This window comes from Pleurodeles waltl, chromosome 3_1, assembly GCF_031143425.1.
Source record: "Pleurodeles waltl isolate 20211129_DDA chromosome 3_1, aPleWal1.hap1.20221129, whole genome shotgun sequence".
Classification (NCBI taxonomy): domain Eukaryota; kingdom Metazoa; phylum Chordata; class Amphibia; order Caudata; family Salamandridae; genus Pleurodeles; species Pleurodeles waltl.
In genome coordinates this window covers 973424526-973443956 of record NC_090440.1, presented here as the reverse complement: position 1 = coordinate 973443956, position 19431 = coordinate 973424526, and the positions used below count along the sequence as shown (strand labels likewise).

Below are 19431 nucleotides of genomic sequence, written 5' to 3'. Positions count from 1 at the left end.
AAATGTTGGTAGAAGAATAAAATTCAAAGTTCTCTGTATCGCCCCCAAAGCTGTAACACTGGACCTATTTTTGACAATACAGATTCAAACTCTACACCCAAAAGATTAACCTGAGCTCAAGAATGGCACTGTTGGACTGTGCCCAATAAAGGGAGGTGGTTTGGGGCAGTTGGTGCTTTTTTTCAAGAAGATGGGGCGGACCTGGAATAGAGTTGTGCTGGCAGCGAGGGGTAGAGATTGGCGATGGTGGAACCTGGAAATAGAGTTTACTCATCCATGTGCATGGTTGGGGACGCCCGATGTCTGATATCATGCTCATGCACCCTAAACCCTATTTGTCATACTATACCTGCACTACTGTTCGTTTTATTTCAAGATGTTAAAAAAAAAAAAAAAAAAAAAAAAAAGAAGAATGGCTCTGTTTCTAATCACCTCTCCTGTCTGAAGAAGCCGAACAGGCAGTAGCTCCGCCTCAGCTTTGCAGTTAAATCGGTAAACTCTGGAGCGTATTACTTAATAATATAAGGTTAATATGCAACTACCTACAACAGAGAAAATAAAAACGTCTGTTACCAAAAATGACTTCACCTATTGAGGATTATACACAATCTCAAGCTCAGTAAATGCCTAAATCAATCTAAATAATGCAACAAAAGGCACCAGCACAACAGACAGTGGAGCTGGGCACTGGCTCTCCTCTATCGCACAGATCACAAAGCAATCGGCCATCACTGTGGTAAGGGCGCAGTACCACTGGACTGGGCCAAAATATGTGAAGGATACCTGTCCCTTCCCCCTCCACAGTTGTGCGTGGCCCAAAAGAAGGTAAAGAAGGTTTCAACATGTGGGCTATACACATGCTATGAATGCCTGCGTCTCATTGTAACAATAAAAAGACAAAAACAATATGTACTCAAATGAGCAGCTGTGTCTCTGTTTTCCCTCTCAGTAATATTCATAATTATGCACTGCACCGACCCTGCCTCTAACCTCATACACTGCACCAGACTTTACCTACATAGGCGGTTCTACTACCAATATCTTTCAACCATACACCTGAAGGACAAAAAACTGAGCACTCCATGACCTCATCAGGGATATGACATGCTATCTTACATGGCGCTGCAACTTACCATTGAAACGTGCTTTAGGCCTTGCAACTGTATAAAAATGATATATAAATACCAATTCAACATACCATTTCTTAACACTTAGGCACACCTCACTTCCCAATTTATAACTTCAGACACTGTTATACAATGGCTCTACAATGCGAGCTGCCTGCACACTTCAGTGCTGATATTGGAAGCATCTGTACTCACCAATGCCAAAAGGTCCTTAACTTTATATAAAATAAAAAATAAAAAAATAAAAATACAAATAAACGTTTTCCAGTGCAAGTGGACAAGGACAGAAAATGGAACTGGCACATTTCACAGCACAGAATGAAAAACCAAGACCATTCAGAATTACCTTTGAAAACCAAGTAGAGGTTTATTAAAAATTGAGAGATTTGAAACTGAAACCCAAGTTTCCCATAAAGCGAGCTGAAATCTTTGGAGCACAAAGCTTAGAGGCAGAGACTAATCAAGACTGCCCAGCAAAGCATACTCTGATGCTTTTGACTGCACTAACAGCACATGCATCATTTGAGGTCCTGCAGAACCAGCATCGGCAGAACCTTCTCAGCTAATTTGTGAAGATGAATATTGTCACATGGAAGATTGCTGGCATGAAAAAACAGGAATGTCATTGTTATACAACTTTGCCCCTGGGAAGGAACAAAACATACTTGAGCACAATTGTAGGAGTGTATAACGAGATTGTGAGCGCCTAGAGCCCAGTCAATTCATTCAGAAAGGACACTGCATGAGGCCCTCATGCAGCACTCCTAGCACGCAGGAAGCAAATATCCAAGTCACATGATTCAACTATTGTTCCAGTCACAATCAATGGATCCTGTTAAAAAGCAGGAATGTTCAACACCACCTTGGAGAAAAAAAAAAAAAGTCCAGCTTTAGATCCAATCTCATAGTAAGTTCTCAATATTCTTGCCTGGGCTTAACCGTGCTTTTCAGAGGAGATCTCGTGCCCTTGCATGGATCTGGAAGTAGCCACCTCCTGCTCTCTTCGCCTCTGTTGGCAAGTGTACGTGTACTAGGTGTGGCTGTTCGACACTGCTTGAAGAATCAGATGGCAGGACAGCCATAGGCTGGCTAGTCTGGGATCAGCGCTTACAGTGTAGTGGAAGGAAGCTTCTTCACACGCCTCTGAGCTAAGATGGAAGACTCTATAGGTTTCAGCTCTGGGGTGGGCTTTGAACGGTTCAAGGCATAGTATGTAGCAGCCATGGCTCCCTAAAGGAGAGACAAAAGGCAAAAAAGTCAGACTAAAGCAGCCCACACAGCTAGAAACCTAAGATGACTATAAATGGCTGTTTGCCTGCAGTAGGGATCAAAGAACAAAGTTATATTCAAGATGGTCGGAATATAATGCAACATGGACTGAAGGTCAAGCGGAAAGTGAGGGAATGCAGCTGGGCTAGCCAAGAGGAGGCAACGGGGTTAGGAAAAGAGATGGAGTTGGGGTGTGCAGGATGGGGACTGAGACAGTAAGACTGGGAGAGCCAATGTGGGTTAACTAATGGGCCCAGGGAAACAAGAATGGTAACAACGTGGAGCCAGGGTGGGCGAAGGGTTGAGGTTGGAAGAGCCAAGGAAGGTCAGTAAATGGGGTTCAGAGTCAAGGGGGGCACAGGATGTGTCCAACATAACCAAAGGCTGTGAAGTGATGGAGGTCATAAGAGCTGAAGGGAGACCAGAGGGGGTTGACAGGATGGTGTTACGGGGGGCTGAGGGGAGAGACAACATATGTATAAGGTCTTTACTAGAAAGAAGCCTAAAGTCTATTGTAGAAGTGGCAGTGTCTATACACAGGAAGCACTAAGGTGGACAAACAGTCCGTTAACAATTGTACTGTGTCCGTGGCACAGAATTCCAACACAGTGTACAATAGGACTAAGCAAATGGTGTACTGTATGAGTGGGAATACTTGTGTACAGCATACATCAATGCACAGATGAATTAGAGGAAGGGGCAGAGTCCAAGCACAATTCTAAAAATGGCAGTGTAAATGCAAAGTGTACTGGGGAAGCAGCCCATCATGCATACAGAGGGTGTACTAAAAATGACATACACAGTTTAAGGTGAAGGTGGATTTTTGGGCTGCCACATTATTAAGGCACCGGTTATACACTAGGACACAGCACAGAGATCATGAACATAGTAAATGTCATGGAGGGACAATATTCATGCACAGTGTTGGAATTTGCCCTTTCTGCAGGATCAACCCATTTTTATGCCTTTTTGCCTGTGCTCCCACTTACAACACAATGAAATTGGTATACCCCTAATTTCCATATTTTGCTTACCTATAAGTTCCTAGTATACTGAACAAATGGTCCTCAGGATCTGTAAGTTAAATGTCACCTGTGGACCCGAAGCACCCACCTACCATCCATTCCACTGACAAAGCAAACATGACTGCAGGCCCAACATGTGTGGCCTGGCTGTTGCAGTTTAGGAACTGCAAATTAAAACTGTCGAATTAACTCCTTTTGACAGAGCAAAGCCTTCCTTTTAAATATTTGTTACCCCTCAGAAGGCCTTATAACCCATAAGGCTGGATACATGCTATTTGAAAGTAGGTCATATAGGAATTTAATGTTAAACATGTCCTTATAGGCAAAAAGCTCCAAGGCTATTTTCTCTGTAGCATGGCTGGTTGTTCCTTAGGAAAACACTGTTACATTATTACAGTTAATAATGCTGATGCTAGCTTGGAGTGAGTGTTTGACAATGTTCAGCATTCCGTCCATCACTTGTTGTTTTTGCTTTGTCGCCCTAAGTGGGAAGGGTATGCCCACACGTGGGTCCTGTGCTTCCCATGCCACGGGATTCAAACTAGCCTGGCTGATGAGGGGTGAAACCCCGAAACCGGTCCCAGGATGCTTGTTTACGGTCCAGTGAGGACCTGGCTTGGCAGTTCGGTCTGGACTGTTCCCATGAGGAACAGGGACAAGAATGATTTGCATATGGCTGGGTCCAAACTGGGGTGGCATGGTGAGCAAAAGAACGATGGATTAAACCCAGATCTATGACTGGGGGTGAGTGTTTGACAATGTTCAGCATTCCGTCCATCACTTGTTGTTGATGCTAGCTTGGAAGCAGCTAAAACATTTTGAAGACTATTTTTAAACGTTACGCAAAATTCAATCCACTTTTGTATAGCTGTTAAGGAAAAGGTGGCTCTAGAAAGTTACCTTTTTCCTGCCTAAAGCCTCTGGAAACCCACATGCATGATGTAGGAAGTTGGCTCTGTATGTACTATTTCAAAGTAAGAAATAGCATGCACAGAGTCCAAGGGTTCCCCTTAGAGGTAAGATAGTGGCAAAAAGAGAATTCTAATGCTCTATTTTGTGGTAGTGTGGTCACGCAGTAGGCTTATCAGAGGATAGTGTTAAGCATTTGTTGTACACACACAGGCAATAAATGAGGAACACACACACAGACAATTCCAGGCCAATAGGTTTTTATGTAGAAAAATATATTTTCTTAGTTTATTTTAAGAACCACAGGTTCAAGATTTACAAACCATACTTCAAATGAAAGGCATTTCACTCAGGTATCTTAGGAACTTTGAATCAACACAATATCATGTACAGTTTTAGCAAAAATGGTAATAAGCTATTTTAAAACTAGACAGTGCAATTTTCAACAGTTTCTGGGGGAGGTAAGTTTTGGTTAGTTTTTGCAGGTAAGTAAAACACCTACAGGGTTCAAAGTAGGGTCCAAGGTAGCCCACCGTTGGGGGTTCAGGGCAACCCCAAAGTTACCACACCAGCAGCTCAGGGCCGTTCAGGTGTAGAGGTCAAAGTGGTGCCCAAAATGCATAGGCTTCAATGGAGAAGGGTGTGCCCCGGTTCCAGTCTGCCAGCAGGTAAGAACCCGCGACTTCGGAGGGCAGACCAGGGGGGGTTTTGCAAGGCACCGGGGTGGGAAACAAGTCAGCACAGAAAGTACACCCTCAGCGGCACGGGGGCGGCAGGGTGCAGTGTGCAAACAGGCGTCTGGTTCGCAATAGGTTTCAATGGGAGACCCTGGGGTCTCTTCAGCGATGCAGGCAGGCAAGGGAGGGGCTCCTCGGGGTAGCCACCACCTGGGCAAGGGAGAGGGCCACCTGGGGGTGTCTTCTGCACTGGAGGTCAGATCCTTCAGGTCCTGGGGGCTGCGGGTGCAGTGTCCCTACCAGGCGTCGGGTTCTTGGAAGCAGGCAGTCGCGGTCAGTGGGAGCCTCTGGATTCCCTCTGCAGGCATCGCTGGGGGGCTCAGGGTGGTCAACTCTGGCTACCCACAGGGTCATAGTTGCCGGGGAGTCCTCCCTGTAGTGTTGTTTCTCCGCAGGTCGAGCCGGGGGCGTCGGGTGCAGAGTGGAAAGTCTCACGCTTCTGGACGGAAACGTGCAGTCCTTTAAAAGTTGTTTCTTTGTTGCAAAGTTGTAGCCTCTTTGGAACAGGGCTGCTGTCCTCGGGAGTTCTTGGTCCTTTTAGATGCAGGGTAGTCCTCAGAGGCTTCAGAGGTCGCTGGACCCTGGGGATCTCGTCACTGTTGCAGTTTTTCTCGAAGTGGGGAGACAGGCCGGTAGGGCTGGGGCCAAAGCAGTTTGTGTCTCAGGCTTCTCTGCAGGGCTTCAGGTCAGCAGTCCTTCGTCTGATGTGTGGCAGGCTGGCAAAACTAGTCAGCCCACACTGGAAGTCGGGTATGTTTCCAGGGGGCATCTCTAAGATGTCCTCTGGGTGTATTTCACAATAAAATGTACACTGTCATCAGTGTGCATTTATTGTGCTGAGAAGTTTGATACCAAACTTCCCAGTTTTCAGTGTAGCCATTATGGTGCTGTGGAGTTTGTGTTTGATAGACTCCCAGACCATATACTCTTATGGCTACCCTGCACTTACAATGTCTAAGGTTTTGCTTAGACACTGTAGGGGCATAGTGCTCATACACCTATGCCCTCACCTGTGGTATAGTGCACCCTGCCTTAGGGCTGTAAGGCCTGCTAGAGGGGTGACTTATCTATGCCACAGACAGTGTGAGGTTGGCATGGCACCCTGAGGGGAGTGCCATGTCGACTTAGTCATTTTCTCCCCACCAGCACACACAAGCTGGTAAGCAGTGTGTCTGTGCTGAGTGAGGGGTCCCCAGGTTGGCATAAGACATGCTGCAGCCCTTAGAGACCTTCCCTGGCATCAGGGCCCTTGGTACCAGGGGTACCAGTAACAAGGGACTTACCTGGATGCCAGGGTGTGCCAATTGTGGAGACAAAGGTACAGTTTTAGGGAAAGAACACTGGTGCTGGGGCCTGGTTAGCAGGCCTCAGCACACTTTCAAATCAAAACATAGCATCAGCAAAGGCAAAAAGTCAGGGGGTAACCATGCCAAGGAGGCATTTCCTTACACATGAGCTCCAATTATCACCTGGCAGCTGAATAGCCCCTTCGGAAAGGTATGAAGTAGCTCCCAGAACATGGAAAAAAGCCTTGGTTGTGTGGAGGTGTTGTGCTCTCCTGGCAGAATGGCCTATGGGATGGGCCAAGGAACTTAATTAACTTCCAAGAGGCCTGTCCTGTCACAAGCAGATGTAAGTAACACCCTGGCCTTCCCCCTCTCCTTTGTGCCTCCAACCAAACAGGCTCCAAATGAAAGTGGGCCTCTTTTTGACATTAGTGTCAAATCCTGTTGGTGTGTCAATACCGATTTTGATAGGTCTACTGGGTCGTTACATACAACACAAGAAGAACTTCAAAGGGTAAGGACAGGATGCCAAAACAATTATTGTGTGAATTTGCATTCTCTGGTTCCTGAAAAACATGACTTTTTTTCTACCAGATTTCTGTCTCTGAGCCTGTGGGAGGTACAGGTACTGTATAAAACTGGAGTTTGGTGTTTGCTGTGGAAAGACACCAAGACTCCCATAGTAAACTCCCCTACTCACACCCAGACCCTCAGAGCACACATTTAGTGTAGCTTGAAAATGCCCAAAGTGGTTACAGTTAGCCCCAGGAACCTTTACCCCATTGGTTAGGGCAGACCTAGCAGTCACTCCCACCCACAAGCTTGTGCTAGGTATGAAAGTGAAGCTCCAGGCAAACACTTTAGAGTGCTCCTGGATATGTGGAACGTCAGAAGAGTACTGAATCTGCTGTCTGCACTCTGAGAAGAGGACTGGATCCGCTATATTTCATTTTCTGGACAAAGAAGTAGTGGCAAACTGACCTGGACTGGAGTCTGTCTGACAACACGCAAGTCTATTTGTGCCTTCCCAGAGGTCTGGGGTGTTTTGGGGTGGGGGAGGGGGGAGAAAAGGGGGCAGCTTTAGAAGTATACTCTTGTGGTGGATCTGGACTTAAAGGACTAAATGGTGCATTGTCTGACAGGTAGAGACAAAGCTTTGTGGAGATGGTAGTTTCCATGGATAAGGTATAGTGACTAAGGGAAGAGTATATGCACAAGGCCCATTATGGAAGTGAGAGTTATAGTGACAAAGGAAAGAATAAATGCACAAGGCCCCCTATGGAGGCGTGAGTGGGTACAGTACATACCTAAAGTGCATTGTGGGAATATCTATATTATATGTGCGAACAAAGTCCATGCAGAGGGTATGTGGTAGATACAGAGTACATGTATAAAGTGCATTGTGGGAGAGTGCAGAGAGTGTGATGTTGCTCATTGTGGGGGAGAGCAGTTCATGTATTCTGTACCTTTGGCGGGAAGCATTTCATATTTATAATGACTGGTATCATCTGTCATACAAGATTACACTATACTTACCTTTACAATGTGGGCATCTTGATGGGTCAGCTCCCTTTCGGGTAAGGAGTCCCGCTGTGTGATCCATGGATGCTGCAGCACTTGCTTCGCAGTAAGTCGTCGGTGAGGGTCTATGTGAAGCATCTTGGAGACCAAATCCTAAAGGAAAGGATCTGGTCAGTTGTAGTGTAATAACGTTCTAATATTCTACAAGGAATTCAACCTTTTCATCCTGAATCATGTCAGGCTAAACCAAGCCAAAATCACGGCTGTGTGTTTCTGAAGGAAGTTACCTTTTATATATATATTTTTTTTAAAATACTTAACTCTGCCTACAAGTCTCCTGCATTTGTATCTCATTTTCACATGCTTGAATTATTCCCTGCCATCAGGCTGGAAACCCTGGGTAGTCAATGCTAACACAGCAGTATATACAGGAATCAATAACACTGGAAAGCAGCTGTAGGCTATATGTAGACTGTCCACCTCATGAAGTTATTAAAACTCTGGCCTATCACATAAAGGGACCCAGAGTGCCAACACTGTCAGATGGTGGAAGCTCATCACCAGTGTACAATAAAATGAAGATTCACGTGTGAATCTATGAAAGATACCAATGCTGGAGAGCTGCAGATAGAGGTAAGTAACTTTGTTCTCCCCTTGTATTGGCTCTTCCATAGATTCACATGCTTCAATTAAAATTAACAAAGAAATATCAGAAATAAAGTGGCAGGTAGGAATGAGTTTCATTATAAGCAAATAGGCGCTGAAGCACCATCTGTCCCACTGTTCATTCTTTTCTAGACGGAAAATCAAGACAATTGTGCTTGACAAAGGCAGGCCTTTTGCTTGTTGCTGCTGCACAAATGTTTGATGGATACTTCTGTGAAGTGAATGGTTGTTGCTGCAATAACTCTATAATTGCTTGAGCTCTGTCAAAGCATGAGCTGTCTAACCATCATATTATGTGTCAGTGTGAAGCTTGAAAGAAATCATCTGGCCAAACTATTTTTATTACTCTTATGATACTGGCCATAGAGTACGATTGGTTTGATTGAAACCTGTAGTCTTCTGCTGGTAAATTTGAGACATTGCTTAATATCAAGCTAATGTAGAGTTTGTTCAGTTGTAATAAAAAGCTACTAGAAAACATAGGCTATAAAATGTGCTGATATAGATGAACACAAGCTTGCTTCACTCACATACAGGTGTTGCATGTGTGATGCCATTAATGATGCTTCATATTATACTGAGCTATTTTGTACTTAGTTTCAACCCTCTAATGCAGTGGTTCCCAAACATTTTCGACCCACGGCTCCCTTGATCTATTGGCCACTGGCTGCGGCTCCCCATTATGTTACTTTTTGTTGGCGGGTGGGGGATGTAAGCCTGGCCTAGGGAGTACATCCATTTTTCTCCCTGAAAAGAATTGGGATGACGCCAATGAAGGTATTGTAATTCTATATATAACTGTAAAAAATAAAAATGTAACAGTTGTTTAATTACAGCATGCATAGGGTTTTTTAGTAAGGGGAAAATATTGGTTGACGGTAACCCTAGTAAAATGGGCAGGTCTCATTTTTATGTAGTTATAACATAACTGTTTAAATATTGTGAAATGTAGAATCCCTTTAGTTGTGTTTAACCACCAGAGGGCGCTCAAGGACAAAATTAAAAAAGAGCTGCTACAACTGAGTAGTTTTATTTTGTACGAACTGGCCCAAGGGCTATAAATAGCTCAGTGGTTCCCAAACTGTGTGCGGCGCCCCTGGCTAGTTTTGATGGCGCACCAGCGAGCCGCGGCGCACAGATTGGGAACCACTGCTCTAATGCCATACTCATTTAAGGACTGAACAAAAGAAGCTTCGATGTCGTCAGTGACGTGATCAATGAGGCCATTTGAGATGTCATCAGTAAAGTCATACACGATATCAAAATATGTCATGAGTGATGTGGTATATAAGGTCATAAGCAGTGCATGGCGGGGGCAAGATATACTGAGCTCTGCTAACTAGAACTGGTGAATGTCTGTTTTTTTTTTTAGTTCAAAACGTTATGCAGGCACATATTCACGAAACTGAAACATGTCAAACTTTTTTCCCAGTGAATTTCTAAGGTTATTTAGAAAAAAAACCAATCAGATCTTTTTATCACACTCAACTACAACATCACTTTAACCTTTGTTTTAAAAGGTTACAGGTAAGTTATAGTTAGGCACACATTTTAAACGTACAAAACCATAGAAATTCACCTGTTATAGCTAGAGTTATCTAAAGTACTTATAACTCGTGCCCTAAGGTAAATAATTTGCATACCAGGCATGCAGTTTTTTCGGCAACATTTTTACTGCAAATATTACACTGACATTATCAATGATGTTATCAAAGATGCCATGAGGGCTGTAATTTGTGGGGTGAATAGCAGTGCATGGCAAGAGTGCTATATAGTTACCTTATGGCATGAGTTATAGTTACAGGCAGCTGACACACCTCACCCCCCGCAGATAGCCAAACACACGCCACCCACAGCCTTTGGTCGTGCATATTATGCCCTGGGACTCCATCCCACAAGGCGAGATCTAATAAAGGGGAAGGAGGGCGATGCAGCTTCCCTCCCTATTAGGCTCAAGAGATCCCATTCCTAGGGCCAAACCAATAAAAAGGGGAAGGGGCTGTGTAGCTTCCCCCTCCCCAAGCCTTCGTAGGCCCAAGGACCCCATCCCCTGGTTGAATAATTAATCTCCTGGGGCCTTGATGAAATTTATTTGGGTGCTCCGGTGCCCAGCCAGGGCACACACAAAGCACTACCTTGCGGGGGCCACAGAGGGACCCCCAGCTGGCTCTCTGCATGGCGCGGGAGCCAGCATTGCTCCCACCTGAAGGGAGCAGCTAATAATGTTGCTCCTCTAGGCCGGAGCAATATTGTATTTTGTTTACCTGCTCGAAGCATATTTTGCTCCATGTGTGCCTGCCAAAAAAATTGGCAGTACTATACACCCTACCAAGAAACGCATCTTAGAGAACATGAGGGTAATCACAAACCGGGATTCCACATATCCCATAGCAAGGCATTTGGAGTCCTTTTATGGGAGTGACAGAACTCAAATTAAGTACTTTTACATAGATCATGTACCCCAGTGAGGAAGAGGGGGAGATAGAGTAATGAAGCTACAATGTTTGGAGTCCCGTTACACTGTAGATCTGCAAGCAAAAGTATATTTAGGTCTGAGGAATAATTTGCAATACACTTAGGATTGGTTAGCATACATTTTAATATAATGTATTTATCATAGTGTAGACCACCAATATGATAGGCTAGAGACAGTTGTGACCATGTAGAACCCACGTTTTTTTTTTTTTTAACACATTGAGTTAGGATGACCCATATCCACACATCATAGATTACACCCATGGGTTGAGTTATTAGTGATATTTGTAGGCTTCTTTCACAATATACCATTACATTTTTGTTTAGTTACTTTGTTCTGTGGTCTCCTACCCATTTTGCCCTTTCAACTGAATTGCAGTCATGTAGGATTATTTGTCTTAATAGAAGAGATTTTGAGAGGCCCATATAGCATGTGCCCATTCAGGGCTTTATAACACACAGTGTGTATAGATAATACAATTGTAATCTATTTAGGAGTGCCTTTTTAGGGCTCAATTATGTTTGGGGTAATTACAATGAAATACTAAAGCGGGGTGTTGCCTAATTGGAACACGTCCGATGATTTATTAAAACTGACTGATCATGATGCTTATAACAAGCTTTTTAATATTAGCAATCATATGCCCAGATAGGGCTCTATCATGTTCCAGATAATTTAGGGTGGTTTCTTAATGTGACACTACTCGTTGGAAATCTGTTAATAACTTTTTATGACAACAGTAAGACTGCACGTTGATGGTTGCGCACCTAATTACCGCTTCACAACAGAATATCTGAGATAGCAACAATGAAATTGTTTCGGTATATACATGAAGTGATATTTATTCTGCGTAATACTCTTTTGAATGCAATGATTAAGATGTACCACCTTATGGAGTCAGCTGCTTTGAGACAGTTTTTTGCTACGTGTTTGATGGTAGTCCTTTTTTGTTTGTTATGTATTTCTGACCCATGAATGATTTTGTACTTAACTGAGCCTCATGACATGAAACGCCAACATTGACTAAGGCGCTTATGGAAACATGTCTGTTCTTAATTTGCTCGAATATACTAGCATAAACCCTTTGTGAGTGCAGGCCTTGTGTTTTTGCTGGAGCACTGATTCATGACCGTGAGTCCACCTTCACGTCGTCTACCACCCTCCCGTGAGCGGTGAAATTTTTTGGTGGCCAAGAAGTGATATTATATATCTTCATACACACCTGGGAATTACCTGGGGTTCTCTTTTCTGTTTTTCATAATTTATGCATCACTCTAACCCTGAAAGAGTTTTGTTTGGACTTATACTGGGTGCTCCCTTGTGTCTGGGCAAAGCTAAACCTCTTGGAAGAGATGTAATGACATCAAAACGTGTGAGGGGTTGCTTTTGCTCATTACAGGTTGGCGTGGATGGTATTTTACCAGTTCAAAGCTGTAATACTGTGCCTGGAGTGGTGAAAGACTCGTCATTTTACAGGTTGACAAGGATGGCACTAGGTCAATCCTATGCTTAACTTTGCTAGAAAAATAGACATTTGAGGAGAGCAAATCTGGAGTGTCACTGTTGTTGCAGCTTGCTTCTTACTACAGCTGCTCTTCACCTAAACTTGGTAACTACCCAGAGTTCTCCTTTCTGTTTAGTATATACACACATACACAGACATATATACACGCACACATATATACACACACAAACTTGCACACAAATAAAGACGCCCACACACAAATAAAGACGCCCACACACCCACACACACACACACACACACACACAGAAAACAAAAAGCTACAGGGATGTTATAGTTAGGGTGATGTTTTACCCATACAAAACCATACCAACCAGAAGTTATTTATCTGAAGAAACTATGAGTAAAACTAACAGCTGAATTTATATGGTTTTGTATGGGTAAAACATCAACCTAACTAGAACGCTCCTGTAACCTTTGTTTTTCTCAGTGAAAATCTGTGTTTTGTTCTTTTAACGTAAAGTAATATATAATTACCGTATGTTAATACAACCACTGCTGCGCATGGCCTTTGGCTTTGGGGTTAAGATATCTCTATCCTGACCCCTTATGTGTATTCAGGGATAATTGCAGCTTTTCCCAAAATGTATTCAAAAGCTCTAAATGAAGGATATAATTATATCAGATGGAGACGAACTTCCCAAGGAGAAATTTAAGAGGTAAAGATTAAAGAAATAGTCCCTTTCATGGTTTATATGTACAATCTTGAACAAACTTGAACATACCGAAAATCAATGTTGAGGAACCACACTAAGGCTTATAGGCATTATAACAAGGTAAACCTTGTGCAATGAATGAGCACCCTCACCCCGGCCTACTCATATTGCCTACTTTACAAAGGAAAGCTAGTTTGTAGCCTGTATACTATGCTTACGAAGAGTCTGTATGCAAAGCAGTTTGGTTGTCTTTTGGATACACTTTCGAAAACAGATTCTTCATCTAACAAATAACTTCCTGAACTAGAATGGAACTTAATTTAAGGATTCTATATTATTTTAAAATGCTGATGCATTCTAGGGTAAGGTACATTCTCAAAATACACACATGCACCTTTATAATCAGACCTGACAGAAGAATGAAATCTTCAAAGACATCCAGTGACTCCAATGGCTAATTTGGTGGTACATACATTCCAATGTAGACCCCCTTTGTTAGGATGCACCGCAAGGGGCTCCTAAATGGATAAGCAAGTTTGGGAGACAGCAATCCAAGACAAACTTTTAATCCAGAAGGCGATATTAATACTGCCCACCCCTTCCCCCCCAAAACCAATGAGGACTATAAAAGGACTACATTTGAGTTTATTAGAAACTAGGTGGAATAGAGCATGACTCATGTCAGAAACAGAGCTACAGGAGTCAATATCCCAGAATATTTATGAAAATATTCACCAAAGCCTTAGCTGCATAGCGCCTGCTCGTAAGAGATAATGCCCAGGCAGCACATGTAGCAAATCCTAGTTTGCTTTAATGGGATAACAGGAGTTACCTTAGCCTTTGGCTTGCAGATTTGTGTCCCCGTCACCTAGTGACTTTTAACCTACTTAGCTTGCTCGGTCTGAGCCCATTTATTTAATTATTCTAAGATGGTTGCCGTTTTATAGTTAGGCCATTTGTTCAAATTTATGTTATCAGTGCCACAGCGCTAAGGCGTCAAATCAAGACAAACAAACTGTAGGTGTTCATATTAGGTACTCTCACTCTTCATGCTTTTGAGGGAATTGTTTATATTCATTACCATCCCAAGCATGCTGTGTTATCTATTGTTTGGGAACAACCTACGTCAGGGGTCCAAGTAGATCTGTATAAATACACCTAACTTTAGACAGATAATTAGAGGGATTCCGACCACATACCATCGCTGCTATCGATGCTGCACGTCTCCGTGACATTGACCCAGACTTTTTATTCATACTGATTCTGAGCTAGAGACCCCATTCCAAGGTAACAAGGGTTGGGGGCTCTTTTCAGGGACATGGCATTGGCAGATTTGGTTTAACATACCCAGCTCACCTTTAGGTAGAAGGTTAGGCCTATCAGAATTGACTAATAGGACATATTATACACTATGTCTTTCTATGTTACTGCAAGATGGTGGGGGTCTTTATAATCATGACTCTTGTTTTTACAATTCTGTCTCTTGCACTGTTCATTATCCTAATCATTGCAGCCCATACAATTTATCGCAGATTGCAGATTGTGTTGAAAAAAAACTATTGAAACCTTACTGCATCTTTGTTTTTGCCTGCGTTTGGTTGAGACATGATGTATCTGTGAGAAAGGGGTGATCTCTGTTTAACCATGACACTCCCTGAGATGTCCTAATCTTCAGTCAATGCGTAAAGGCTACCACAAATCCCCTTTAACTGGTTGGGCTTTTGGTGAGGTACTGCTAGTGAGCTGGAAGGGTTGGGACTACAGTTGTGACTTGTTGTAGGATAGGCATAGTCACCTACAAACATAAGTATGGTCATCCTTAAACCAGCAGTCTTGCCTAAGAGCAAGAGCCCAACTATGACATGGCGCCACCAACAATGGTGTTTAGGCACTAATTTACGGACACCTCGACTATCACGGTCTCGCAGACAACAGGTACCATAAGTACCATTATACGGAGACATCCGTGGTCTTTGGGAAGATCCTCCTCAGCTGAACAGTGAACACCTATTTAGGCTGTAAGGTTGTTCGAGCTCAAACTCATAAAAAGGACTATACTCCCCACTTGGTGGTACATCTCTTACACCCATCTTGTCGAATATGACAAACGCCAGAGAATGCTAGACAAGAATTAACATTACATTTAGTAGCGTGTGTGGTTATAGAAGAGGGTGGAGATGTCATTTTCATAATAGAAGCCAATGAAGCATACCAAACAAACATTTTACTCTTGGGTCACCTTTCCGGAGGAAGACCGCAGAACAGTCACATTTCACACACACAAAATTGCTAATGTACCTCAACTGTACCAAGCATACCAGTATCATGAAATACCGCTCACTTATCAAGAGCATCAGAACTGGTTTGAAGGCACCCTACCACATGTAATGCAACACGTGAGATTAGGTCCTTTAGGTGATGATGGACCAACGTGGCCCATGTTTGCCACATACACACCTCACCCAGGTATACAAAATATGCAAGCAGCAGATCTGCGAAATTTATACGATGAGATAGTAACACTCTACAGACGGCTTGTTCAGTTCGTAATGAACACAACATCAGCGCGTCCGGCACCACTCGCACCTGCTGGATACCAATTGGCTACTGGCATTAATCCACAAACAGTACATACTATTATGGGTAAAGTACCCACAGAACGGGAGAAAATACCATACTGGATAGCCCAGAAAACAGATCAGCTGGAAGATGCGTTTCCCCATTCCGGACCACAGGAGAAACAGAATTCTCACAATGTGCTTGCCCATTCGGGATGGTTCCCTCTGTAGATGACTGCGCCACATGAGGTACAGTCTTCGCTGCAATTTATACCACCACACATGGTACCCTGACACTTGCCAATTTACCGGAAGTGTTAAAACAAATACAGAATGACCATGGAGCCGCACCTGCCCTAGATTTGGGGATGAAATTAATGCGTAACTTCGACGCAGTTGCCTCAATAATACTCAGTAACATTGAAGGGGAAGTGGTAGCACTGGCTATATGCCAGCATCTCTGAGAAACTCCACATTTGGAACAGGAGAGACAGCTACCGAAAATGATTTCCGATACCTATACTAGTATAGGACGGGATAGTCTGGGAGCCAAGCCAAAGAAGCTAGAATTACAGAGTACCGCCCCTAAGGAAGGTACAAAACAGGCACAGGAGGGTTCTAAAAAGCGCAGGGATAAGCCAAGACAATTTAAAGATAGACAGAAGCAGAGAGCAGACTCTCCACATCCGGAGAACTCCGAAAGGAGGTACACCCTCAGAAATAGGGAGAATATAAAAACTCCTGACAGATATACGGATTCACGTCCCTCTCGTTCCTTTCAGGACGCACCGGATAGACATAGCAAGAGAGGGGCCCGTCCTGACCGACGTCCTGAATACGTGAAACAAAAGAAACTCAATAGAGTCTACAGTCAAAAAAAGAAGAAGACTGCAACAAAAGCCACACTTTAAAAAGAAAAAGGTGGCAGCACTGTCAGTTAAGAATGCCAGTACACTTGAGAACGTTGCTGAAGAACAGGACATGGGCAGTGACACTATTAGGCAGCGCGGCACAGGTCACGATATGTCGCCAGAGTCTGAGAGATCATCTGGATGTGACAGCAATTAGCGATTATATTGCAGTTGAAAGGCGAACGGGCGCGTACTCCCAGCCGATAGTTTATGATTTCAAATTGAGGGAGACGTAGAGTGCACCATCGGTGTGATATTTTGGGACAAACTTAATTGTGGTATCCTACTGGCTGAAAGATTGGCCACTCGAACACATCCTCAAGCTCCCAAATGGGGAAAATTTCATTTTGCCTTCTTTCTCTAATATTGTTCCAGAAGATGAAAAAGAAGCCTACGCTATCAAATGGGCTTTAGCGCAGGCACCTGCGTTATTTTGCAAATATGTAGATTGGGACAAAGACTCTCTATGTCATGTAATACCCATCAGGTTGACACCCCAAACTCACACAATATCCTGTTAAGCATGAAGCAAAAGCCCCGGTGAGGGAGATCCTTACTCAGCTAGAGTATCGGGAAGTAATTGAGCCCTGTGCCTCTGCAATGAATAACCCATTAATCCCCGTTGCAAAGCCAGACCATAGTCTTAGATTACAGACATTTAAACAGTCATACACGTACATATGCTATACAAAATTCACATAGCACAGCACTAAAACAATATAGAGTACAAGAAATATAAAGCAACGGTGGATATTTCCAATGGGTTTTTCTGCCAGAATTTAGCGGAAGACTGTCGGGACCCAAGTTCTTTCTCATTTGGCGCACAAAGACTCTTTTGCCGTTTAACCCAGGGCTATTCTCCGCCCGAGTAACATCAATATTACATGATATTGATTCAGAGGCGTTATCCTATGTGGATGACATTTATCTCACAGACTAAGACCTCAACATTCATCGTGTTAGGGTCGATCAAATAATTTTGGGATTTGCAGAGCTCGGTTATAAATTCAACTTTAAGAAAAGTAGGATTGCCTTTCTCAGTGTATTGTTCCTGGGATACGAGCTATCAAACGAAGGAAAGAGCCTGGCCGGCACTTCCTAGAGAAGTGTGCACAACTGCACCCACCAAACACAGAAACTACAGTCTTTACTTGGTTTCTTCAATTTTTGCAGAACATACATTCCTGACTATGCACAACGTATTAAGCCACTGTATGACTTAATACGTCCAGATTTTTCAAGCAGACGCTGGACAGCTGAACACACACACGCATCCTTAGGGAATTGCAACAGTACATGCTGGAAGCTAAACATTTGCACACACGTGACAATAAAACAAATTTGGTCATCAGAATAATTGCTGGTGCCATTGGGTTTACTTACGTCACCTTCAATGAAGATGACAGTGCTAATAGCATATAAATCACACTTTTACTCCGATGCAGAACAACGTTTTGCACTAACTGCAGTTCAGATGGCTGTCAAAGGAGAGGCCACGTGGCCAAGGGAAACGCATCATTGTCGTTACCCCGGTGCCAGCCTTGGAGGCCGTCACCAAAGCGAGTGTTCCTAACGCTAAAGCATTACATCCACGTTGGGTTCAGTGGCCAACTTCTCTGACCACTACTGATGTTGATTACATCTTTGATCCGAAGCTCCAGAAACAAGAATTTCTCCAATACGAACAGGAATGCCTCGCTCCTCTACATTTGATGCCTTTAGACAGCTACCATACTGTAATTTATACTGATGGTTCAGCTCAACCAGCTGTAGGTACCAAACATCAATACTCAGACGCCTGCAAAGCCGTGAGTGGAGTAATGAAGGATGGAGTCTTCCACCCTCAATACCTACACGCAGACCATAGGGGACTGCACAGCTCAGTTGGCTGAACTCAAAGCCCTTATTTTAGCACTAGAACACACAGAGACAGGAAGACTGACTTTAAAAGTCAGTGATTCATATTACTGTGTTCAGTCCTACAATGATTATCTTAATCATTGGAAGCAGAACTGGTTTAGAGATTCTAAAGGGGAACACCATAAAACACAAGACATTGTGGGGGAGGGTGGCTGATCTTAAGGATAAGCTACTGTGTGTCCATGGGATACCTATGAATGTCCCAGATCTTGACGCTGGTATGGTGGCAGCAGAAACACCTTTTGACATAAATGAACGTCTCACTGTCTTACAGGAGCTTCAGCAACTTTGTGATAAATCATCCACCAGTGCTGCTGCCTTAAGAATAAGGGATATACCAACAACTTCCACTGGCTGGATTCCTAAAGTTGGGGATCTGGTTTGTGGAAAGATTGCTGTGAAGAAGGAATTTGGTCCATCCTACAGAGCACCAGTCTCAGTCCTGGGAGTACAAGGCACCAGAACTGTTATCTTGCCACTGCTGCCTGGTTCACAAGGAAACAGATTTGTTTAAATTGACATCAAACTACATCATGTGGCCGATCCTGCACAGTAGACCCAGAGGTCCCTTGGGTAGTTCCCGATCCCCTCACTACCCAACAGGACATACCTCTTCAGAATAGAGTGAACAACACTACTGTGGACTATGCAACAATGTCCAACAATGCTACAAATTCCTCCTCGAACATGGGGAGGGCGGAAAATGAGCTCTTGCTGGTTCCTATTACAACTTCAACAACAACTCCTGTCCAAGATTTGGCAGTTTTATACACCAATACAACACATACTGATGGCACCATCTACTATGAGCCTCCATGTGAATTGGACCCATCTACAAGTACTGCACT

The 19431-nt window shown here is 43.5% G+C and overlaps 1 protein-coding gene across 4 annotated transcripts in view; it reads right to left on the bottom strand.

The window, feature by feature from the left end:
• Positions 1 to 1469: 1469 nt before the first annotated feature.
• Positions 1470 to 19431, bottom strand: part of RPS6KA1 (ribosomal protein S6 kinase A1) — a 565248-nt gene continuing 547286 nt past the window's right edge. For all 4 annotated transcript variants that reach the window (XM_069224044.1, XM_069224045.1, XM_069224046.1 and 1 more), the window contains 2 exons: positions 7890 to 8027; positions 1470 to 2357 (listed from right to left, as the gene is read on the bottom strand). In XM_069224044.1, coding sequence (XP_069080145.1) covers positions 2235 to 2357; positions 7890 to 8027 — 261 coding nt within the window. In that variant the 3' untranslated portion in view covers positions 1470 to 2234. The remainder of the gene's footprint in view (positions 2358 to 7889; positions 8028 to 19431) is intronic.